This window comes from Eschscholzia californica, unplaced genomic scaffold (genome assembly GCF_041429995.1).
Source record: "Eschscholzia californica isolate CP2 unplaced genomic scaffold, dmEscCali1.0.p SCAF_3, whole genome shotgun sequence".
NCBI lineage: Eukaryota > Viridiplantae > Streptophyta > Magnoliopsida > Ranunculales > Papaveraceae > Eschscholzia > Eschscholzia californica.
In genome coordinates, this window is record NW_028238420.1 from 17,710,081 (window position 1) to 17,735,308 (window position 25,228).

Here is a 25,228-nt window from a genome sequence, read left to right on the forward strand (position 1 = left end):
TGACATCCAAATGTATTCACGCGTATCAAACGAACCCTTAGAGTGCCTCCTGAAACCACCAATACCACTAGTGGGCTTGGGGGGTCTCTGATATCCCCACACATCTAGCTTTTAGACATCTTTTTTGTTTTCTAGGATTATCAGTATTAGAAATATCCATGAAATCATAGTTAATCCAAACCTCAGAAGTCGTATCCCTTTTGTGGGATTTTTTTTCTTGTTGGAACCGCTTCCACTGCAGGAGTAGAAGAAGTTGCAGCAAAAACAGGGGTTGAAGGTTCACTACAATCTATGATCCCCATGTTAGCGGGAACAACAACAGGAGTACTAAGGCATGGATCCGTAACCTAAATCCAAACGATAAGAAATATTAGTTTGAAGGCAAAGTTCCACAATAACAATAAAAAGACAGAGAAGAACTAACATCATTGGTTAAAGTAGTCAACAAGTAAGGTTGGTCGGTTCAAATAGAAGTAAACATTTCCTTCAACCTATTTTAAAAACACATAAAATTTAATAGAATCAAACAAGCCATCCTAATGACTAGTTATACAACTTTTAACCCACAAATTGATAAACATTGCCCCTTATTCTTCATCTTCTCTTTATGTCTCTCTCCCTCTCTCTCTAGAATTTGTAACTTCTCTCTCTAGCTTTTCTAAGCGCTTCATGCAGTGATGTAGAAGTGGAGAAACTAGAGAGATTGAAAGGTAAGAGAAATAGAGAGCGAGGCGCCAAATAAGAAGCTCTAAATATTCATACGTCTCATCTCAATCTGATAAAAATCTCTCTCTCTCTCTCTCTTTATTTCTTCTTCATTCATGTAGTTGTCTTCTTTACTTTTTCTCTCTAATCTCATCTCTCTCTCTCTTTACTTTTTCTCTCTAATCTGATAGAAACTACCCAGGAAGAATTTGACACATTAACCAGAAATTTTCTCCTTAAATTGAAGAAATCCAGGTATGACTTTTATCTCTCCGGTGATTATGTGTAAACTCTTTCCGCTGGTGGGGATTCAAGTTTCAGTTTGATCTATTATAAGCGGTTTCCATTGCATAGATTTATTGTCTGCTTTGTTTATTTTGATTCATAAATTTCAATTTTATAATGTTTAATTTATGTTGTTCATAGATCTTTTTTGTTTTCCATTAATTCTTGATTCTTGCCTAAGGTGACTCATAAGTTTCAAATATTAAAGCTTAAATATCTATTAATCAGACCCTAACTCTGGATAAATTAAGGAATTCACAATTTTTTTTTCTTATAGGGAAAGAGTTAGTGAGCATGTCATTTGGAAGATGAAGAACTATGAAGAAAAGAAGAGAGATGGGATTGATCTTATGGTTTGGTGGTCGGAATGGTGGTGGTGGGAAATTGTGGCGGTGAAGGTGATAGAGAAGATGAAGATTAGAGGATATATATGGACTAAAATAAGATATTCTTCAGAAAATGTATAGAAAAATATTGATTCCCTAAAGAATTTTGGGAGATTTGCTGTTTGGACCCCCTTCATATAATTGACTTGCTGTTTAGACTCCTTTTTTTCAGAGTTGCACTTTGGACTCCCTTTTGACGGAATCAACAAGGAATATTCCTTATCTAAAGTTATGCTTGAAAAAGTTCCTATCCTACCCTTTCATAATCTATATTGCAGTTTGGACTCCCTCTCTCCTAGTTATTTTCTCTCTCTAAAACGACCATTTCAATCATCCCCTCGAGGATATAATATATCTGTCAATCTAAACAACGGAGGTTGAGTTTGAAGAACCAATGACGATTAACTGATTATTGGGGACACCAATAATCACACGAATTTTAGAGTGAGAAATGACTTTTAAAATATTAGGGTGGTATCATAGAGCCGAGTGTGGGTTTCTTCTGGTGGAGAAATGGAATTGTGAACTATATATAGCATTAGATTCTCCATATTTATGGATCATAGAGTTGGTTTCTTTTGATGGAAGTGTGAACCATTTCAACCCACTTAATTCAACTTTGATTAAACAACAGTTTATTCAACCTGTTTCTTTTATTGATTAGTTGGAGATAAGAGATTAGAGACATCTGTTCCTATATTGATTGAAATAAATGGTTTCTTTATTGGGTTGCTTCTCTATCCCTTTTCAACAAAAAAAAAGCCACAAAACAATGAAGTTAAATGTACACACAAACATACTTTATCTCTCTAGATATGGTGTTGAGTTGATAAAGGGGTTGGTTACTTGAGGTAGAGAGAGAAAATAAGAGAAGGATTGAAGTAGAGATAATGAGTAATTTAAACACTGCCATAAACAAGAAGCTGAAGCTCTTGTTTTGCTTCAGCTTGTTCTTTTTCTAGAGGTTGAGTTAAAGATCTTTGATTGACCTTTGAAGTAAGAAAAAATGTCCCTCCAAATCTATATATTCTCTTATTTCTTTTCTTTATTTTGTTCTTCAAATCTCTTTATCCTGCATATGGATTTGAAATCCAGTTCCACCACAAGCTCTAGCCATTTTATGGATGATTGAAATGGTGGTTTTAGAATGAAAAATAAATCAAAGGAGGGAGTCCACATTGCAATATTGATTATGTAAGGGTAGAGTTGGAATTTTTTGAAGTATAACTTTTGAGAAGGAATATTCTCCATTGATTTCGTTAAAAGGGGGTCCGAATTGCAACACTGAAAAAAGGGAGTCCAAACAGCAAGTCAATTATATGAAAGAGGGTCCAAACAGCAAATCTCCCAAGAATTTTTTCTTTTTTCATTCACCAAATGTACTAATGACTTAAAGATACGTGTGTTTAGCATGTGTAAAAGACATGGTGCCCCTTTAAAAAAAAAAAGAAGACAGAGTGCCCCTTTCAGAAAAAGAAGAAGACAGAGTGGCCCTTTAAAAAAAAAGGGTTATTTCCCTAATGGCCCCCAACTTTGTGACCAGTTTCCCGCCTGGCCCCCTACTTTACGAGAAATACCCATATGACCCCCTTCCGTTATAACACCGTTACTCTCTCTCTTCCATTTCTTTTCTCTCTCCTCCAGCATGTTTTCTCTCTCTGCCACCTCGTTAAAACCAGCCACATCATCGTCTTCACCGGCAGGGTCGCCGCCCGGCCAAATTTCCGGCCGGCGACCTTCAAACTTTTTTTTTCTCTCTTTTGTCTCTCTCTGTCTAAAAAAAAAAATTTTTAAAAAAAAATTCTCTCACTTCTCTCTCTCTAAACTCCGGCGAAGGGAAACCTTCGCCGGAGATCTGGGTCTGTCCGTGATGAACAGACCTAGCTCCGGCGAAGGTTTCCCTTCGCCGGAGTTTAGAGAGAGAGAGGTGAGAGAATTTTAAATTTTTTTTTTTTTAACAGAGAGAGAGAAGAGAGAGAAAAAAAAAGTTTGAAGGTCGCCGGCCGGAAATTTGGCCGGTCGGCGACCCTGCCGATGAAGACGATGATGTGGCTGGTTTTAACGAGGTGGTAGAGAGAGAAAACATGCTGGAGGAAAGAGAAAAGAAATGGATGAGAGAGTAACGGTGTTATAACAGAAGGGGGCCATATGGGTATTTCTCGTAAAGTAGGGGGCCAGGCGGGAAGCTGGTCACAAAGTTGGGGGCTATTAGGGAAATAACCCAAAAAAAAACAGACATAGTGCCCAAACTGCCCATACCATTTCCAAGTCAAGATGGATAAACAGAACATCATCTTCTTGCTTCCCAAGTTCCGTCCACCTTATCTTTCAACAAAAAAAAAAAAAGTTCCCTCCACCATATTGAGCGCCAGAAAAAGAACAAAATTTTTTCTTTCTCTTTTATTCTTACCGATCCCCATTGAATTGAAACAGAAGAAATTTGTTTTCTTGTATTATTATTCAGAACATGAAATACCTTATAGATTTTGGGGGAAAGAGAAAACCCTAGGAGAGAGAAAGATATGGATCCGGAACAGACATTCATCCGTGTTCAAGAGAGGTTCTCGCAGTTGCTAAAACCGAGAATCAGAGCTGCTCTTGAATACTTTTATGTCGTTGTTGCTGTTGCTCTTTTCTGTTTGTTGGTCGTCATGCATGCCAATTACGTTCAGCAGGTACTACTTATTAAACTTCTCTCTCTCTCCATCTCTCTTTAAAGATCACAATGTGTTACAGTGAAGTACTGATGATATGATTGAGGGTTTACATTTCCAACTAGTGTGTGATTTATTTGGAAACCAATGATTTCATAGTCTTAAGAATCTATATCAAAGTTTAAGTGCGAAAAGAATAGTATTATCTTTGATCACAGAAAGAGTGATTCCGGGTGAAACAAGAGATGGTTGGAGACTGAAATGAGTTCATAACAATCTAATAATCCCAGGATTCGAGTGACTAAGAGAACCCATATAACTTAAAACAGCACGGAATAGTTGCTTTGTGGGAACGTTTATCATTTTTAGCGTTACTCTAGTAGTGTCTTCCTTTTTTTTTCTGAAAAATTTGATTGAATTAAAAAAAAGTAGAAAACATATATGAAGATAGAGACTGAGAACATTCGTTTACCATCTCCTCTGAGGAGGACGCCACATTAAGCAAACTGGTGAAGTCCGCTTGAACATTCGTTTACCATCTCTTGCTAATCACCTTATATTAGTACAATGGCCAGGCTTCTCCGTTCAGTCGACGGGGGGCTGGTCGCCAGAAAGAGGCAATCAGGGCTTGCTAGAGGTGGGAGAATTGCTCAAGGGGTTGGGTGAAGGGTCTCGCATAGTCAAAATTCTCATATCCTATGCTCCCTACCATGTCCTTATTCTGCTCCGCCTTCCCCATCAGCTGCTTCACGGTACTAACCTTTATATGTTCACCAAAGCGATCCATCAAAATTTTAAGTTGATCAGCCAACTCAATACTTCACTGGAACCGACTATGGAATCCAATTTCCATGGTTGTTCTCACCTGAATAGTTTCCATGTTCCTTGTTAGGTTATTTGCCTTTGCCAGGATCATACTAGGGTCTATAGACCTCACTTCCTCAAAAGTAGGTGTGTCTAGAGGCTCAAGAGGCTTCGCATATTCTCCTTTGGCGAACTCCATTGAATATCCGTTTCTTTGTGGTGCCCCTAGGAGAGACACCTCAAAAGGGCCCGAAAAAAGAAAGGTTTCATGAAAAGGCTGATAAGGGTGGTCACGTGGTGTTTCAAGCTGAGTGAATCATTTCTTCCTCTTGTAAACTCTTAGAGGTTGTTGTTATATTCTAACAGTACTCATTAGTTGTGAGTCGACCATGGAATATTAGAAGTGTGCTCATCCAAAGGAAAAGTCAAACCTGCAAATCTAAGCTCCAAAGCTGGGTCATTAGTTGTGAGTCGACCATGGAATATTAGAAGTGTGTCATTAATTGGGACAATTAAATATCATAACATATTCATCCCTTTAACTGTGTAAACTGTAAGTCCTGTCTTCAAACTTTTATCTACAAATTCATTCGCATTTTCAAAAAAAAAAATTCTTCTGCTCATCTGCTGCCTGGATGGGCTTAAAACAGTTTCCCCAACCGGTGATGCAAGGTGTGTTCAACATTTCAAGATCCAAATGTGGAAAGGGAAACCCTCAATGTTCACCTAGAAGCTGCCATGTCACCCTGAATGGAGTTACACCCCGTTGTCCAAGCATGAAGCACCACAGTCAGGTTTCTAATTACATTATACGGTCCATTGCTAGGAGCTTGGAAGCTTTTACTGGAGTCTTCACGATCGCCCAACCTTGTTTGAAAGGGGGAAATTCCACGTTGTCCGTTTCAAGGAGGTGCTCAACATATGATTGACAAAGGTCCCAACCTTCAAAAGGGGGGGGGGGGGGGGTGGGGGGTGACTAGAGGGTTCACAAGAAGTCTATTGGAGATGTTAATGGCTGTAGGAGGTAGGTTATTTTTGTTGTGGGTGTTATCCCCTGTTTAGAGTTATTGGTTTGGAGGGATTGCTTGTTTGGGTTTTGGTTTAAAGAGGGTTGATGGTGGGACAACACCAATAATAGGGACAATCCAATCAGGTTGCTTAGTATCTCGCTAAATAGTTTAGGAAGGAGTAAAATTCCCGACCGCTGCCTCCCGTAGGAGTCTGGGCCGTGTCTCAATCCCAGTGTGGCTGATCATCCTCTCGGACCAGCTATTGATCATCGCCTTGGTAAGCTATTGCCTCACCAACTAGCTAATCAGACGCGAGCGCCTCCTCGGGCGCATTACTCCTTTTGTTCCCCTCTCAAGGGTAGGTTCTTACGCGTTATTCACCCGTCCGCCAATGGAAACACCACTTCTCGTCCAACTTGCATGTGTTAAGCATGCCGCCAGCGTTCATCCTGAGCCAGGATCAAACCCTCCATGGGATTCATAGTTGCATTACTTATAGCCTCCTTGTTCGAAGACAAAGCGGATTTGGAGTTGTCTTTCATTCCAAGGCATAACTTATATCCATCGCTTCATATTCGCCTGGAGTTCGCTCCCAGAAATATAGCCATCCTTATCCCCTCACGTCAATCCCACGAGCCTTTTATCCATTCTCATTCGATCACGGCGGGGGAGCAAAGCAGTTAATCATCTCCAATTCGCGGATGACACTCTCTTTTTCTTAGATGACTCAACGAGCCAGGTAGCCAAGTTAAAGGATATTTTGATTTGGTTCGAGATTGCTTCGGGCTTGAAAGTGAACTACTCTAAATCAGTAATCATGCCGGTTATTCAGAGTACTCCTATGGAAGCTATAGTTAATGATTTGGGTTGTGAGGTAGGATTTCTTCCTTCTAATTACCTCGGCCTCCCTCTTGGGCAGTCTTATAAGTGCAAGGCTGTTTGGGACCCAGTGATAGAAAGGGTGAATAGAAGACTATCAGCTTGGAAGGCTAAAATCCTCTCGAGAGGAGGTAAATTAACTTTAATCAAGTCCGTTCTTTCGGCCTTGCCTCTGTACTATCTCTCTCTATTCAGTATGCCAGCGGCAGTTCTAAAAGTGATAGATAGAAAAATGTGTGAATTCCTATGGCATGACAAGGAGAACACAAAGAGAATGCATTGGGTGGCTTGGGAGGTTATTTGCAAGGAGCTGGAGGCTGGGGGGCTGGGAATCAAGAACCTTAAGTTGATGAATGATGCATTACTGACTAAGTGGCTTTGGAGATTTGCCACAGAGAGAACCTCTCTTTGGAGGACCATAATTATGGAGAAGTTTGGTTGTCATAGCGGAGGATGGAGACAAGCCAGCAGCAAAGCTTCATTCGGGTGCGGCCTTTGGAAGGGTATATCAGCTCGAGAAAAGAAATTTGTGCAAATCACTAAGTGGAAGTTGGGGGATGGCAAGTGTATTAACTTTTGGGAAGATGAGTGGTGCCTTCCGATACCTCTTAAAGAGAGATTTCCAGCCATATACTTTATCTCGTCTTCTCAAAAGGAATCAGCCTTTAATCACTTTAACTGGTCTTTAGGAGCTTGGGAGATCAGGACGAGAAGGAATCTTAATGATTGGGAAATCCCAATCTTTGCTAACCTCCTAGGGGTTCTTGATCAGTTTGTGCCATCGGCAGGTAAGGAGGACTCAAGGGTGTGGACTAAGGAAGGGGACGAGGACTTATCGGTTAAAAACTGTTATGCCAGACTTAACCTCAGCCCAGATCCTTCGATCGATCAGTTTGACTTCAGATCCTTGTGGTCTAGTCATATCCCTCCTAGAGTGAGCTTCTTGATGTGGGCAGCAGTCCAGGGGAAGATTCCAACAGTAGATAACCTCAAGAAGCGTGGATGGGTCCTACCTAATAGATGTGGCAGGTGTAAAGAGAATGAGGAATCAGTGTCTCACCTTTTGATTCACTGTTCGGAGGCTGTGAAGATTTGGAACTTTTTTCTTCAATCTATTGGAGTGAGCTGGAGCCTTCCAGCCTCAATAGATCAGCTCATCTCTCAATGGAGGAAGGCTCCAGTGAGGAAACCTAAGAGAGGTCTGTGGAACCTTGTCCCTTCGGCTATATGTTGGTGTATATGGAAGGCTAGAAACGAAGGAATTTTTAGGGATTCCATCCCTGCCTTCAAGATAGCGGAGGAAGATGTCTTGGGTGTTCTTTTTCATTGGAGTAGGTCCCTCGGATGGACCAGGTCTTTTTCGTATTTTGATTTTGTGTCGAATTGGGGGGGCATCTTAAGTATGTAATTGTATCAGCTCCCTCTCTTCTTCCCCCTTGTATAGTCCCTTGTATTCTTTTTCTCCCATAATTAATTCAAAATTTTCAAAAAAAAAAAACGGCGGGGGAGCAAACCAAAATAGAAAAACTCACATTGGGTTTAGGGATAATCAGGCTCGAACTAATGACTTCCACCACGTCAAGGTGACACTCTACCGGCGCTGAAGTAACCTATGACATACTCCCAGGAAAAGCTCGAACGACCTTCAACAAAAGGGTACCTGTACCCGAAACCGAAACAGGTGGGTAGGTAGAGAATACTTAAGGGCCCCATAACTTCAGGAGAAGGGGTGCCTCTTCACAACGGGGGTCGCAGTGTCCAGGCCCGAGCGATTGTTTACCAAAAACACAGGTCCCCGCAAAGTTGTTAAGACCATGTATGGGTGCTGACGCCTGCCTACAACCCGAAGGTCAAGGAAGTTGGTGACCTGATGACAGGGAAGGTGGCAATCAAAGCCCCGGTGAACGGCGGCCATAACTATAACGGTTCTTAGGTAGCGAAATCCCTTTTCGGGTAAGTTTCAACCTGCACGAAAGGCGCAAAGATTTGGGCACTCTTTCGGAGAAAGGCTCGGTGAAATAGACATGTCTGTGAAGATGCAGACTACCTGCACTTGGACAGAAAGACCTTATGAAGCTTTACTATTCCCTCAGATTGGCTTTGGGCCTTTCCTGCACAGCATAGGTGGAGGGTGAAGAAGGCCTCTTTCTGGGGGGGCCCGAGCCATCAGTGAGATACCACTCTGGAAGAGCTAGAATTCTAACCTTGTGCTACGGGCCAAGGGACAATCTCAGGTAGACAGTTTATATGGGGCGTAGGCCTCCCAAAGGGGTAATGGAGGTGTGCAGAGGTTTCCTCGGGCCGGACGGAGATTGGTCGTCGAGTGCGAAGATAGAAGGGAGCTTGATTGCAAGACCCACCCGTCGAGCAGAGGGACGAAAGTCGGCTTTAGTGATCCGACGGTGCAGAGTGGAAGGGCCGTCGCTCAACGGATAAAAGTTACTCTAGGGACAACAGGCTGATCTTCCCCAAGAGTTCACGTCGACCGGAAGGTTTGGCACCTCGACGTCGGCTCTTCGCAACCTGGGGCTTTAGTATGTTCCACGGGTTGGGTTGTTCGCCCATTAAAGCGGTACGTGCGCTGGGATCAAAACTTCGTGAGACAGTTCGGTCCATATCCGGTGTGGACGTTAGAGCATTGAACCTTTCCCTAGTACGAAAGGACCAGGAAGGATGCACCTCTAGTGTACCAATTATCGTGCCCACGGTAAGTGCTGGTTAGCCAAGTGCGGAGCGGATAACTGCAAAAAGCATCAAGTAGTAGGCCCACCCCAAGATGAGTGCTTTCCTATTCCGACTTCCCCAGAGCCTTCGGTAGCACAGCCTAGACAACGACGGGTTCTCTGCCTCTGCGGGGATGGAGCCACAGAAGTTTTCAGAATCCAAGAGAAGGTCACGATGAGACGTTTATCATTACGATAGGTGTCAAGTAGAAGTGCAGTGATGAAAGCAGCCGAGGCATCCTAACAGACCAATAGACTTGAACCTTGTTTTTCTTCTCCGGGAAAATAAGTTCACGATCCGTGGGCCTTCTACCTCCACGCGACATTGCTCCGTCAGGCTTTTGCCCATTGCCAAAATTCCCCACTGTTGCCTCCCGTAGGAGTTTGGGACGTGTCTCAGTCCCAGTGTGGCTGATCATCCTCTCGGACCAGCTACTGATCATCGCCTTGGTAAGCCATCGCCTTGACAACGGTCCCAACCTTCAAAAGGGGGGAAAAGCTAGAGGGTTCACAGGAAGTCTATTGGAGATGTTTAATGGCTGTATGAGGTAGTTTATTTTTGTTGTGGTTGACTGGTTGTTATCCCCGGTTTAGAGTTAATGGTTAGGAGGGATTGCTTGTTTGGGTTTTGGTTTAAAGAGGGTTGATGATGGGACGACACCAGTAATAGGGACAATCCAATCGGGTTGCTTAGCATCTCACTAAATAGTTCAGGAAGGAGTAAATGATGTCTGTTGGAGTATTAGGTTGCACTAGTGGGTTTCGGTGCGAAGTGTTTGACAATGGAGGTCTATGGTGAGGTTTGGGGTGGTATTTTGGGTTTGAGCTCTTGGTTAAGAGCCAGATTATGTTAATATGGTAGTTTTCGAAAAATAATGAGGTCTCTAGAGTTTTCCAGCCTTGTCTCCAAGTGCTAGCCGAAATACAAACTGATTGGTGTTCACTACCCTCTCCTTGTCTTGGATACGAAAATTCCCCAGACTTATTTACTAAGACTTGCGAAACCAGACCTTGTTATCAATCCTATAGGTTTGGATTTGGAGTTGCCCTTCTTCCAATTGGGATCGGAAAAAACGGGAGACGTAGGTAACTCCATCCTTCTGAGTATGATGGCCCGGTTTCTGCCCTTGCTATGTTCCACCAGTTTGAAACTTTGATGGTTGACCTTCTGAAGATAACCTATCAATACGAACAGGAAGAGAAGATATCGAAACAGAGAAGAAAGATGAAATATATAGTTCGTTCACAGAAGGGTGAGTTCCGAGTTCACCGTCAAAACCCGATAGACTTTGCCGTAAAACTCTTTAGGAGAACTAGTTGGTGTCAGAGCTTCTCTCTCTTTCCATCAGCTGTATTTTCTTCTTCTATATTAACTATTTAAGTCCAGTTGATGAATTCTAATATATTATTTTCGTTTGAAGCCCGGATGTTCAAGCGAGCTATCTATTGTTGAAACATCACATGCAGAACTTGTTCAGATAAAGGTACTTTTTCAACAATGAATGATATCTTCTGTTCTATTTTTGTGGCTTTCTGCTAATCTTCTCATTGATGAATCTTTTAGCAGCTATTGGAAGTTAAAATGAATAAATATATGTTGATTCTCCTAGGGGAAAACAAAACTCGATGTTAGGGATTGACTTGGCTTGTTTTATCTTTTCGACATTAACTGGCTCATATTTAATGTGAAATCCTTAAAGTGGGAAGTTAATGGTTCTTTACGTGGGGATGCCTACAAGATTGCCGATGTTACGATCTTCAAAATTGCCTCCGTGGACGAACTATATATATTTTATCGTTATTTTTTATTTATTTGGGGTTCCTTAGGTAATCTGCATAACATCTGTTCTCTTTGATGGGTTTTGTATTGTTTGGTCGTTGTTTGTCTCAGACGTTTGTTTGCCTTGTGGGATTGAGGCTAGGGTAATATTTTGGCAATGGGCATAGTACGTCTTGTGCTCTTAACTAATCTGATATTCACCTACTAGACTTGTATGAGGGTGTAGGATCTAGTTGCTTTGGGAGGTAATAGATAATATATATTTCATCTGGTTAGTGATTTACAATTTGATGGGCCTAACTGCTTAACTATGATTAACAAATTAAAAATTCAAATTTAATGCATGATTCCGGACTTCTGATTTTCTGGGGTTACAAGCTAGCGAGGTTGAAATATATTGTTTTAGAAATTAGGCTCTTTAGTCACTTTGTTGACAAAATGTAACTGAAACAATAGGATACCTTGTCGAAATCATCGGACACCTTGGACATTGCAATCGGTTCACTTAAAATGTTTTTTTGATAAAATATGATGTTTAGAAATTAAATGATGAAATCGGAGGCATCATGGCGGGAAATTTTGGTAATGCATTGTGGAACCTCTATAAACTAGTAATTGCGTTTAAAGATGTTCTGGACCATGCTTATATCTCTCGTTGTAAATAACTTCTTAGAAGTAGTACTTCATCCATGGTATAATGTGAATAGTTTTCAAAAAAAAAAACTTTCTGCGAATAGAAATGCGAATAGTTCTTTAGTGATTAAATCTCGCCAAAAACTTTCTGCGAATAGAAATGCCTGCCTGCATACAAGTCTCTCACATGATGCTGGCTCTTACTGTATGCCATCAGGCATTAACTTCTTTTATACTTTGATGTTAAAATTTTGTATGCTAGCTTAACTTTCACATGAAAAAGTCAACTATTTCCTTTACTTTTTCATCTTCTGCAGATAACTAGCATCGGGCTACAGTCACAGAATGCTGCTGAATCTAATGTAAATGATGATACTGAACACCAGCTTTCAACTGGAATAGAAGTTCCAAATGTAGATGGAGACGGTATGATGTTTTCAGGTGCAAAGTTTTGGTCAAATTGGGTAGGTTCAGGTGCCAGGAGGAGCAAACTGGTCTTAAAATCTTGGAAGACTGAGAATGAATATCTTGGGCATCTAGCAGATACCCCAGCTGGCAGTAGCAGCTCTGAGGGAGATGGTGAATTAGATGGTAATGCTCATATAGAGGATCCACACGTTAGTCTGCCTATATCTGCCAGAGAGTCATTTGAAACAGCATTCATTCACTTCTGCAGCAAATGGCAAAGGCGTTTCTCTTTCTTACTCAGACACGCAAAAAATCTTTTGGGGAGCTTCAGCCAGTTTTGGGTGAGAATTGAAAAAGATAATAGAATGTTCTTCCTTGGTTTTGTGTGCATCGATTTCCTTGTAGACATGCTCTCCAAGTCAAAATTTGAAATTTAAAATACTTTTAAAGGCCAAAGAACTTTGATAGAGGATGACAAAGGGTCAACGGCAATATGGCATTGATCAATTTAACATGGAACTTAAATTAGGATAATATAAAGTAATGTAGGTGTTATTATTTAACCAACACCTAGTTGAAAATAGGAAACCAAATTAACATTTTAATCTGTGTCCAGTACCAGTACCAACATGTGATATACCTTTATAAAGAATTCATTATAGTTGCACCTACATATTTAAACTCTTTGTGAGTGAGTTATATCTTTTTACGAGTACTGAAGGAGGTGCACTAAGTTTTACGGAAGCTTGCCTTGATTTCGCATTCAAGAACAAACGAATCTATGCCTCTTCAACTACTAGGCTAGGAACTTGTTTGTTTGGGGCTTGGTTATCGAGTATAATCAGAATTGCGCTCAACGTTGATTGTAGTTGACTTCTGCAACTTTGGCATAAATTCAATATCATCAAGCATTATATTATCTCCGTCCACTGACTGGACTTTTTACGTGCAGAATGTCTCTGGAGAAGACATGCTTATAGATGTTCCCAAGTGGTTGCATATGTTTTACTTCGATAAAGTTAATGCATTTGCAGGTAATGTTCGACATTAACTAGTATGAATTTTTTTTATTAAAATAAAAGTTATTACCTCTCATATGTTGCTTTGGTTGCATTTCTCTCATAAGCTATTTGATGTATGGTAGTTTTATTATGTAATGTCTTAAATGAACATACTTATTTGAATCCCATAGAGGATTTTACTATTATTCATTACGTTACCGAATGAAATTAGTCAACTAAATCAACAAAACACAAGGTACATTAGAATATAGATAATTATCTGAATAATCAAATACCGAAGTTCACTCCAAGATTTATTGAAACTCCATGTCAATAAATCTTCTTAGTTGGGATGTTATGGGTCTTGGAAACCAATCTAATCTTGTAGCAGTTCGTAGGGTCTTAGTTTCTTTGCCGACTCCTATAAGAAGCTTTTGTAGGTGAATTGGTTTCTTTGTAGATTCCTATATGTTCTGGATACCAAGCCTTTTACTATGTGCATTTTTAGAACATAAGGGTTCTGTTTCTGAATCTATTATAAAAAAAAACTTTGGGTTTTTATTGGTTCTATAGTTGTTCCAACTAAGGTTTAGTTAGCTATGTCATCATTAAAAAACAAGCTGTAAAACGTGGAGGACGAAGATAGGGGAAGATGGAACTAATCTTGTTTAGTTGTTCCGACTATCGAGGTAGTTTTTTTTTTTTTGAAAATTTGAATTAATATTAAACAAAAAGGAGAACTATACAATCGGGGAGGCAGCTAGTGGATCTCTCGCGACATCCACGCCTCCCAATTACAAACTATATCTAGAAAAGAAAGATTAAGATACTTGGGTAAGCCTCTATCCCACCCAAATATTACAGCTTTTATATCATCCGCATCTAAACTCGTATTAGCATTAGCCTCTTTAAAGATCTTGTTGTTTCGTTGTTCCGACTATCGAGGTAGTTTTTAACTCAAGCTATTTACAAAGTAAGAAACCAGGGAGAAGTAAAACAGTTTCTAATGAGGGTACTAACGTGGAAATGACTAGGAAACCTCAATCTTAAGAATCTACCAAACTAACTCGAAAGTTTAGAACACTCACCTTCAAGCTGTAGCTAAGAGATTGACCATGTGTAGCTTGCCAAAATGTTCAGAAATTAACCATTAGGTCGCACTAAGGACTGCCAAGCTGGTCTTCACATTTCTTCCCAGGAAGCGTGTCAAACTTGGAAATACCATCAGGTACCAACCTGGGTCTCAAACTTGTGTGGGAGACCATGTGATGTTCATCGCTGTTACAAAGCGAATATAGAGCGTTATAACTTAAGGTGGTGGTGGGTACATTTAAACCAGCCCTTCCACTTTTAGAGAGATATAGAGGTACTCTAAAACTAGTGGGAGCAACCGAGCTAGATAAAGAGAAGAAGAAAGCCAAAACGGAAGGAAAGAAAAGCGAATGCTCGTTCAAAAGCAGAGAAAGAAGAAAAAATAGGTCATGACGTACTTGAAATTCAAATTTTGTGGTTCCAACTGTCATTCTCTCTCTCGTCTGAATTCTCAAATCTGTTTCAAAATTAACGTTAAATTCTTGTGTTTCGGCTTTTGTGTTTAGAAATTTTAGTTAATGGGTAGGGCTCTTGAACTGGTTGGACGGAAACCTGTTGGGCATTCTAACGCTGGATTTTTTAACGCTTTTGTTTCTCGACTTTGAAGCTTAAACAACGACTTGATCAAGTAATAGTACTCCTGCGCTAGCAAAAGCATTTCTCAACAGTGGGCTGTGGAAGTGTCGCTTTAACATGAATTTAGAAGTTTACAAATTTTAAGTAATGGAGGGGCTATTGCTGGCTGTTTGACTGCTACATTTCGGGCTATTGTAGTTTTTGGGTTTATATTTGTTAAATTTGAACACAGCCATCACCTTGATTGACTATCATCAGTCGAGCATGCGCTGAGGCACTTGTTTTGGTGCGTTTAAGCGAGCATGACTAAAATCGAGGATGCCTCAGCTAGATGACACGCTCATCTGAACCATTGGCAGCTGAAGTGTCGCTTTAGTGCACTTCTGACAAAGTTTGGAAGACCAGAATATGATGCTACATTATAGATTTGATGGTTCTAGCACACCAAAGTTTGGCATCATTGAATGTATAATTTATATTACTTTCACTGTTACTGTTGTGCAATGTGACGTGTTGGGCATGTTAATTGTTACTATTGCTTGCTCTCTTCTAATAATATCTGATTGTAAGCTGTCCAAGTTTGTTTATGAATTTGATATGGTCTTTTATAAAGTGCAACTAGTGACAAGGGAACAAAAGCCTGTTTGTCAAGGTCTTGATGCAATGCTTGCCTTGATTGTCTTTTCTTTCTTTGTTTGTAGTACAATGGCTTGAGACGCGAGGAAGATCTTTTGAGCCAACTTATTTGTACACTGTAGAGAAGGTAACATTCTCGTTTTGTTACTGGTAAAACGGAAAAGAAGAAATATGTTGCTTTTATGTGTGTTTATTTTTATGTTTATTCATGCTGCAGCTTTGGTGTCCACCTTACTACCACATTGTATGTTTTAGCTTGTACACTTAGCACAAAAATTACTTTTCAGGGCTATTTCTTGCTTCCTGAAGGAGCCAAATCCCGACACAACATTCGTACTGTCAACATTAGTATATCGGCTCGGAATTCTTGCTTTGGAAACAGGTTAAGTTCTCCATATCACTTCCACCCTTCTTTGAAGTCGTTTGTAAAGGTTTTCGCTGTGTTATTATGTAGGATAATAAATATGGGGATGAAAACCATTTGTTACTCAGTGGGGCGTAGCTTGTAACAGTAAACGTAAGCTCCATCACAATTTCAGGAAATTTGTCTAGCATCACCATTATGATTTAACAACTTATTAGTTCTATTAGGAGTTGTTAGCAGTAACAATGTCTTTTTAAACATCTGAGTAACTATACGTTGCTAAATATTCACAATGTTCAATGAGTTAGAGAGGATATTTTGCCCAAGCCAACTTGGTTGTTGTAGGTATAGCAGGTTCTGATGACTACTGCAAAATATGAAGAGAGTGAATATTTCCACAAAAAATTCTTTGGTAGTGACTCGAAACATATTGTCCGTAGTAATATTTCATTATTTCGGGGAAAGTAATGCCAAAAAAAAAAACTTATGAGATTTTGTTTCACTTGGACTGGAAAAGAAAACAATTTTGTAATGGTGAAAATTTCGGATAATTTAAAACTTTGTTTACTATGTCATTTACTTTGGAACTGTCTTTATTCTCTTAATATTTTGGAAATTTAACTATTTTCATGTATTTGTTCTAATGCTTATAGTAAGTTGTTATTTAGCTCTGGAACCAGGATGTTTCTGATAATATTTTCTGCTACAGGTGGCAACAACTTCTCATTAATAAATTTGTCGGATATGATACAATTTTGATGAATAGTTTACTGAGCTCCCCTGGTCAAGGTAATGAACAGATTCCATGAAGAAATATCAGATACGTCGTTATATGAGTTGTTCGTTTCATTAGTTTGTTACACTTAATAAAATGCATTTACTTAAATGTCTAGTATAGCTCTAACACTAACAAACTGAAAGCTATAAATTGTTTGCTTCGTGGATTAACCATTTTGTGTCTACTAGTCTCAAGTGCTAATATGTCTAGTATAGCTCTGACAAGTAGATTTCTGTTGTACTAATATGATCGACCTTTATGGCTTTATGAGAAACTAGGTAAGGGAACAATACGATTTCCCAAGGTTTCTCCAATAGAGACCTAGCTGCGTGGTCATTGGTAATTATCTGCTACTTATTATATACATTAACATTAGTTAGTACATACTGATACGGAGTCAATGTCTCTGGAAATTGTAAAGTTGATAAGGACATCATGTTTATGTGATTAAAAAGAGGACTTTTAACAAATTAAATAGTGGAATGTTTCCATGATCAGATTTTGGGTTATGTACTCGTATTGTTACTATTATATATACTCTTATCTTGTTACCTGTATCTGAATTTCAGAATACTGTGTTAATGATGCACATGCTTTAAGTCCAAGCTGCTCGTCATTTTTTGCCTTCAAAATTTCATTGTAGGTTATCTCTACAACTGTCAAACGAAAGAATTCTACGATCTTAGTTATGCACATGAAATTACAGAAGGCTCAAGTAGATTTGGAGGTTTGTTATCTGACTCATATCTCATGTTAAGCTTCTTTCTTTAACTTATGTGCGACGCCAATATGTTTAATGGAAGTATGGACTACAAATTAAACAAAGGTTTTAAATACATTTGATTTACTATTTGCCTTTAGCAGAAGAATGAAAGAAATAAGAGAAGGAAATGGCAAAGAAAGGAGAGCATGTGGAGTTTTAAGAAGCAAATATTGATTATTCTCACAAGAAATGAAAGACCTAACTTAAATGTTGTTTCTAGAGAAAGCTTAGTTGCCTGAATAAACAAGAAGTGCGTATAACCGTTGTAATGATGAAAAGCAGGATAAAGTTGGGATAGGCGAAAGCTTTAATAGAATTTTAACTAGAATCTTAAACTTACAAGTTTAAAATGAAACAAAATATATCAATAATAAGTAAGAAATAACGTAAGGAGTTATGTACATACAGTAGAATAATAAACCCTCTCTTAGAAAATCTCTAATTCGGCGTGGGATTATCTTTACCAAATTATGGAGAAAATGGGGTTCGGTTATAAGTGGCAGGCTTGGATATTCTCCTGTATTAGTTCGGCGTCGTTTGCTGTGATGGTTAATGGCAATCCAACTAAACCTTTTCAGAGTTCGAGAGGACTAAGATAGGGTGACCCCCTATCTCCTCTTCTATTCCTTTTAGTTGCTGAGACCTTGAGCCACTGTCTTAGAGTGGCAGAAGAGAAGAAGTGGATTCGTGGTTTCCAAGTAAGAGATAATGGTATGGCTGTGAATCATCTGCAATTTGCAGATGACACCCTGTTTTTCCTTGATGACTCTGCGTATCAATTGGTTAAGCTGAAGGAGATCCTCATCCTATTTGAGTTAGCCTCGGGGCTGAAGGTGAACTACTCCAAGTCTAAAATTTATCCAGCAGTTCCTGATATTAGCCTATCGGCCAACACTGATATTTTGGGTTGTCCGGTAGACAAGCTTCCGAGTGAGTATTTGGGTCTTCCGTTAGGCCAACCGTACAAATGCAAAGCTATGTGGGATCCGGTGGTGGAAAGAGTGAATAAAAGATTATCTACTTGGAAGGCTAAGACTCTCTCGAGGGGTGGAAAGGTGAATCTGATTAAGTCGATTATCTCAGCCCTCCCTCTTTACTTTCTTTCCCTCTTCAGCATTCCTGGGTCAGTTCTGAAGATTATTGACAAGAAGATGTGCGATTTCTTGTCGCATGATAAAGAGGGTTCTAACCGTATCCATTGGGTGGCATGGAAGCTCATTTGTAGAAACGTGGAAGAGGGAGGTTTGGGAATTAAAAACTTGAGAGACATGAATAAAGCTCTGTTATCCAAATGGTTATGGAGGATGGCTAGAGAAGAGTCAGCCCTATGGCAGAATTTGATCGTTGTAAAATATGGAATTCAGCAGGGTGGTTGGAGCCATAGGCCCATCAAAGCTGCGTATGGATGTGGGGTATGGAAGGGTATTGCAGGGTTGGCTAGGGACTTCGATAGAGTAACTAGGTGGAAAATCGGTAATGGGAGAAATATTAGATTTTGGTATGACAAATGGTGTCACCAGCTATCGCTTAGGGCAACTCCAATGTGGGGCTCGGGCTCCCAATTTTGGGAGCCCCTGAATTTTGGGAGCTCCGGGGCTTAGAGCAACTCCAATGTTGGACTCCCAAATCCAAATTTTGTACATGTGTGGTGTACGTGTGTGAGGTTTGTGTTTTAATTTTCAACCATAAATTTTGGCTCTAATATTTGATTACAATCAAGACTTTCTTCGACCCTTTCTTCGACCCTTTCTTCGATCCCATCATTGGATAAATTAACTTCATTGACATAATTGAAATCGGAGTTCAACATTTCCATATAGCCTAAATTATGCAAATTGGCATTTGGATCCATTGAAAAAAAAAATTAATGGAGGAGAAATTGATACAGAGAGAGAGAAAGATAAAATAGAGAGAGAGAAAGAGATTAAAAAAAAATTGGGGTGGATCCCCTTTTAAAGGGGATCCACCCCAATATTGCCGTTGGGAGCTCCCAACGGTAATTAAATTGGGGCTGGGAGCCCCCAGCCCGGGCTCCCATTTGGGAGCCAGGGAGCATGGGGCTCCCGGGTTGGAGCATGTGGGCTGGGGCTTCCAAATTTTGAATTTGGGAGCCCCAGCCCCCCCACATTGGAGTTGCTGTTAAGGAAAGATTCCCGGCTATATTTTTCATTGCTACTCACAAAGAGGCCACAGTATTTGAGTCTTTTGACTTTGGTTGCGATTCATGGGCAATTCAAATGAGGAGAAATCTGAATGATTGGGAGGTTGGTATTTTGATTGATTTGCTCAACCTGTTAGAGCAGCATAAGCCCAAGCAGGAGGAAGTGGACTCTCGAGCTTGGATAAGGAAGGAGGAGGAAGTCCTCAATGTGAAAAACTGTTACGTTCGGCTGTCGGCAACTGTGCACAGCGACGAAGAGATGGTCGATTTTAAGGGGCTGTGGTCTAGGCTAATCCTCCCTAGAGTTGGCTTTGTTATGTGGGCGGCAGTTCTGGGAAAGATACCCACTTTGGATGTCCTGAGGGCACGGGGTATGCTAATTACTAACTGGTGCGCAAGGTGCAAAACTCATGGGGAGTCCATAGACCACATGTTCATCCATTGTGATAAGGCCTGGAATCTCTGGCTCTTCTTTCTTCGTGCTGCGAACCTCCAATGGTGCTGTCCTATCTCTCTTCCTAGTATGTTATCCCAATGGGATGACAGAGCAATCAAAAAGTCGAGAAGAGCTTTATGGAGGTTAATCCCATTCGCCATATGCTGGTTTATTTGGAAAGCGAGGAATGTCGGGATCTTTAATGACTCCCACAGGGACCTGGTGGTGGAGGTTGAGGATGTTTTGGGATTCTATTTCCATTGGAGTAGAAATTTAGGATGGGCGAATAGTTTATCGTATTATGATTTTATTTCCAATTGGGAGGACATAATGAAGTAACAAATTCGGTATGATTCCTCCCCTGTTGTATTCTTTTCCTTGATATTAATTCAAAAAAAAATCTCTAATTCCTAATCTTTATTAAATATCAAACAAGGGAACCCAACAATACTATTTTTTTTGAAAATTTTGCATTAATTGAAGGGAAGAAGATTGTACAAGAGAATTGGTGCTATCACAGTGAAGATGTTACTTCATAATAGCCTCCCAAGTCAAAATAAGAAAAACTATTAGTCCACCCTAGGTTTCTACTCCAATGGAATAAAATCCCAGGAACGTCTTCAACCTCCAACACAAGACTCCTAGGAATCATTGAATATCCCATCGTTTCTCGCCTTCCAAATTGACCAACATATAGCATAAGGGATCAGCTTCCATATGTCTCTTCTCGCTTTCTTGATTACTACTGCATCCCATTGCGTCAAAACACTTGAGAGAGATTCAGGGCAACACCAATTGTGACCCACAGCCCGAAAAAATCTCATTTATTTAAATTATGAGTTCGAAAAAATTGAAAAGTTCGTTGGAATGGTTCATAAGTGTATCAAACACAAAATAACCTACCTTTAATTTTTGCAAGCACAAAATATTTTGTAATGGCAAGTTTTGTTTATAAAATCTATCTTTATATTAACCTCTCCGATGCAAAATCCTGGTTCCTGCCCCTGGGTACAAAAACTATTTGGTTGCTTATCTGTAGTGATAACCAACAATATGATCATATTTAATTTGTTTCCGTGAAGAACATTCACAAAGGTTTTCGAGATTGTCAGTTATCCAGGTGTATGGGAAGGGGGCGAGACACTTCTAGACCACTAGAGTCTTGGAAAGTAAGCCCTTCCAGGTTGCAATATATACTTTTTGTTAGTCAGTTTCTTAGGTGAAGCAGAATAATTCAGATCACTTTCCAATCTTTGATTTCTAGTTGCTTTTAGGTTTCTTATGTTGCTTATGAATGTAATTTCTAAATTTATCATGAAATGAGACAGAACGTCTTATATTGGTTTAGCGATTTGCGTAGGAGAGTTGTATGTTCACAAGTTCTATGTCAAGCAAAAACTATTTATCTGAGGTCGAAAGGGTCTGCAAGTAGACAACTTCACTATGTGTATAGCTTTACTTATATTGGTTCTCTTTTCCATGCAGACTATCTTGTCACAAAATGTGGTGTGCTCATAATGTCGCTATTTGTGTTCTTCACAACAACAATGTCGGTTTCATTTACACTGAGGGAAACACAAACTCGCATGTTGAAGTTCACAGGTTTGGTGTTTTTGTTTCGTTTTAGCGGAGACAGTGTGTAGTGTTCATCCCTTGTTACATGTTCTTATCAAATTCATTGCTCTAGGCATTTTTTTAGAGTTTTGTCTTGAATACATACATTGCATATTTTCAACAACTTTGAACCAGTTTGCTGAGGTAGTTCTTGATTTGGCAGTTTCAGTTATAGGCAAAATTGATAGGTATAATTCAGTTACCATTTTACTTTTCCTCAAATATGAATGTCTTCTTTTGTGCAATTTATTGCAGTGCAGCTTCAACACCATGCTCGACATCGGCTCCCGACTTTTCAGTTGATCTTCGTGCATGTTACCGAGTCGCTGGTCTTCGTACCGGTAACTAGCTTCCTTCACATGTTAATTCCATCTATGTAACTTGGACATCAGTGTCAGTATCGATATCAGAGACCCCAATGAGATGTGGGACACAACAACCTAAAAATCCCAAAACGAGGTTTTGACCGCAAGCACATACTAGGTCTTTATTTTTCTTACAATTGCTTAACTTGTGGACAAGTACAGTTAGGTCAGATGCGAAACATTTACCTGGAGTGGTATCAAGTGGTCCTAGCATGATTGTGTGTAAATACATCGAAAGTACATCAAATATCTCCCACTGTAGCCTCCAAAATTGTTAAATAATGCCCAATATGGTGACAAATACTTAAAGGTACTGATGTTACATATATTCTATGGCTAGTTTTAAAGGTGCCTAGTGTTATTGGTGCCCCCTTCACTCACACTTACTCTCCAAAATTTGTCTTCTAGGGGGGCGGGGTGCGTGGGGGTCGCCTGCAACACTTTCCAGGGGCGCTTTTAATTTTACCCTTATTCTATTGGTAGCCCCTGGTACAGGTCTATTGATCTAATTATCATTAATGTCAAGTATTTTATTGTTCTTTCAATATTTTTCCTTAATAACAACTTTTTGTTGGTCTGCAGATTATGATCGGAATCCTATTTTTTCTCTTTGAGTTTTATGATGATCAGCTGCTGGCTTTCATGGTCCTCATTCTCGTCTGGTTGTGTGAGCTATTTACGCTGATCAGGTCTCTCTCTCTCTCTCATTAAATATATGATCCACCCTCAGCGTAGGGCCATAGACTATTCCTTTAATGGTAGTTAGGTAGTAGACTGCCGACAGACCGTTATCCAGAACAATAATTTAGGCTATTATAATATTTAGTGAGATGAAAAAAGATACTATGATTGTCATCTCTGTCAAAATATGATGACCAGCTGCTGGCACTCATGGTCCTAATTGTCGTCTGGTTCTGTGAACTATTAACGCTGACCAGGTCTCTCTCTCACATTGAATATTTGATCTACCTTTGAGCGTAGGGTCATAGGCTATTCCTTTCTTGGTGGCTTAGGTAGTAGACAGCGGACATAGTGTTATCCAGAACAAAAATTCTAGGCATCATTTATGAGATGGAGAAAGATGCTATGATTGTCATCTCCACCGAAGTATATCAAGTAATATTAAATCTCAAACCCCATCTTATGCTGCCATCAAATTAATTTTTCCGTTGATATTCAACAGCTGCATAATGAGTTGGAACTTTTTGAACGGGATAATTTTTCATGATTCTTCTAAGTAAAGACAACAACTTTACTAAAACTTGGTTCTTCGTTTATCTTATATGAGAAAAAGAGAGCTGTAAAAAATCATGTAGAAATATGGTATAGTGTGTGCACACCATTAACTATAGCTCCGAACGGCTATTATGTGTTACAATTCTAACTTTTTTTTCTTTGCAGTGTCCGAACGCCAATATCAATGAAGTTCTTTCCACGTTTCTTCTTACTCTATTTCCTGGTTTTTCACATATATTTCTTTTCGTATGCTTATGGTATGTCTTTCCCCGTTTCTTCTTACTCTATTTCCTGGTTTTTCACATATATTTCTTTTCGTATGCTTATGGAATGTCGGCAGTTCTCATTTGGTTCAACGCCCTACAAGGCTATGATTACTATGTGCCTCAAGAGTGTCATTCCCATCAATCTCCTCTACTTTTTGTAGGTTTTTCATATTTGGCCTTCGCTACAACTGCAGTGTTCATGCAACATCTTATCCTATACTTCTGGAACCGGTTTGAGGTAATATACTAGGCAAAATTTGCCAAAACTCCTTTCGCCACATTTTCTTTCGTCAAAAAGGATTCATCAATATTTTGTAGTCTCCGTCCTCCAATGTAATGTTTGCACAGGTTTGCATAGAGTATGGTTGGCACAGGGTGTTCAAACTTAAAAAAAAATATGACGCCTTTTTGACCAAGACCGAAAAGGAATTGGTTCTTCGTCCCAATTTTGTGTTAAAGACTTACTCGGGACTTTGTAATTCAGCTAACAAATATGACTGATCTACTAGTACTAATGCCTTAAATGTGGCCCAGGTCCCGGCACTACAAAGATATATGCAGAACAGAAGATCACATTTTCAGCAGCATCCGGACATCCACATTACCTCCTCAGCAATCCTGGCATCTACCCTTCACATAACAAGATTAAACGTGAGAAATCCAGTTCTTGTTCCCGTTACAGGTCCCGCAGGCAATAATATTCGTCCTGCTGGGTCTGCATTGGCATCTCCACAGGCTGATCAGGCTGCTGCTGCTACTAATAGGGTGCCACCTGCCAATGGTGCTCCTGTTGCAGCGGACTTATTTTCTGAAATTCAGTCAGCATCAGGGGTACAGAATAACATGCTGTTGGAAGAAGCAGCGGCAGCACCGCCTCAGCCACAAGCACTACCGGAAGATGCTAGTAATCCAAGCTCGATGAATTCATTCGGTTCTTGGTTCATGGAAGGTGCTTCTGGAAGACTGAACTCGGTTATTTCTTTATTTCGAGATATAGGAGATCAAGGCCATGTTTACACAGGTTCTCCACAAAGATTGGAGAACGAGCACAATTCCTCTGCTGCTGCACCTGCACCACTTGATTCTCCTACTAGAATAGACGACTAGGGATTGGTGTTCCCTACATCCTATGAAGAAAAGAGAAATGAGGAAAAAGGGAGTTCACAACCAATGAGTGAAGGACTTGTGTGTATGGTGTACGAAGTACTAAATATGTATGTTGACATAAAGGGATATAATTTCAAAAGAAAATGATATTTTCTCATTGTTGAAGTCATTATATGCTTCTCATCGTGAAGAAATAGAAAGCTCATCGAAAATAGTATTTCTACAACTAAAGCATTTACAAATTCATCATCTTTTAGTGCTTGTGTTAAAATGCAATGATCTAGCCCAACCCACAAAGACAAGCTCATCGAAAATGGTATTTCTACAAGTAAAGCATTTACAAATTTCAAGATTCATCAACAACGAGATTATGTAATTTCTTTATTCAGATTTTGATATCCACGTTCCTCGATTTTGCTACTAGATGTGTGTTGGGTATGTAGTAGAACTTTTTCTCCACAGTTTTTCAAGGATAGCATGGTCTATATATTGGCGAATATTTGCCACAACATAAAACTAGATTTGCTGGTAAGACAGATTAGAATAAATAAGATAAGAAAGTTGCT

The 25,228-nt window shown here is 39.7% G+C and overlaps 1 protein-coding gene across 1 annotated transcript; it reads left to right on the plus strand.

Annotated features, from left to right (window-relative positions):
• The first annotated feature begins 3,642 nt into the window (after nucleotides 1–3,642).
• On the plus strand, nucleotides 3,643–24,874 carry LOC147548787 (S3 self-incompatibility locus-linked pollen protein). The gene is made up of 14 exons (XM_086667817.1): nucleotides 3,643–4,051; nucleotides 10,868–10,930; nucleotides 12,177–12,608; nucleotides 13,220–13,301; nucleotides 15,638–15,699; nucleotides 15,860–15,954; nucleotides 16,646–16,725; nucleotides 17,358–17,441; nucleotides 21,560–21,676; nucleotides 21,944–22,029; nucleotides 22,636–22,742; nucleotides 23,455–23,546; nucleotides 23,717–23,793; nucleotides 24,090–24,874. Exons 1-14 carry the CDS (start codon nucleotides 3,899–3,901, stop codon nucleotides 24,660–24,662), a joined length of 2,103 nt encoding a protein of 700 aa, XP_086523943.1. The 5' UTR covers nucleotides 3,643–3,898; the 3' UTR covers nucleotides 24,663–24,874.
• The last annotated feature ends 354 nt before the right edge of the window (nucleotides 24,875–25,228 follow it).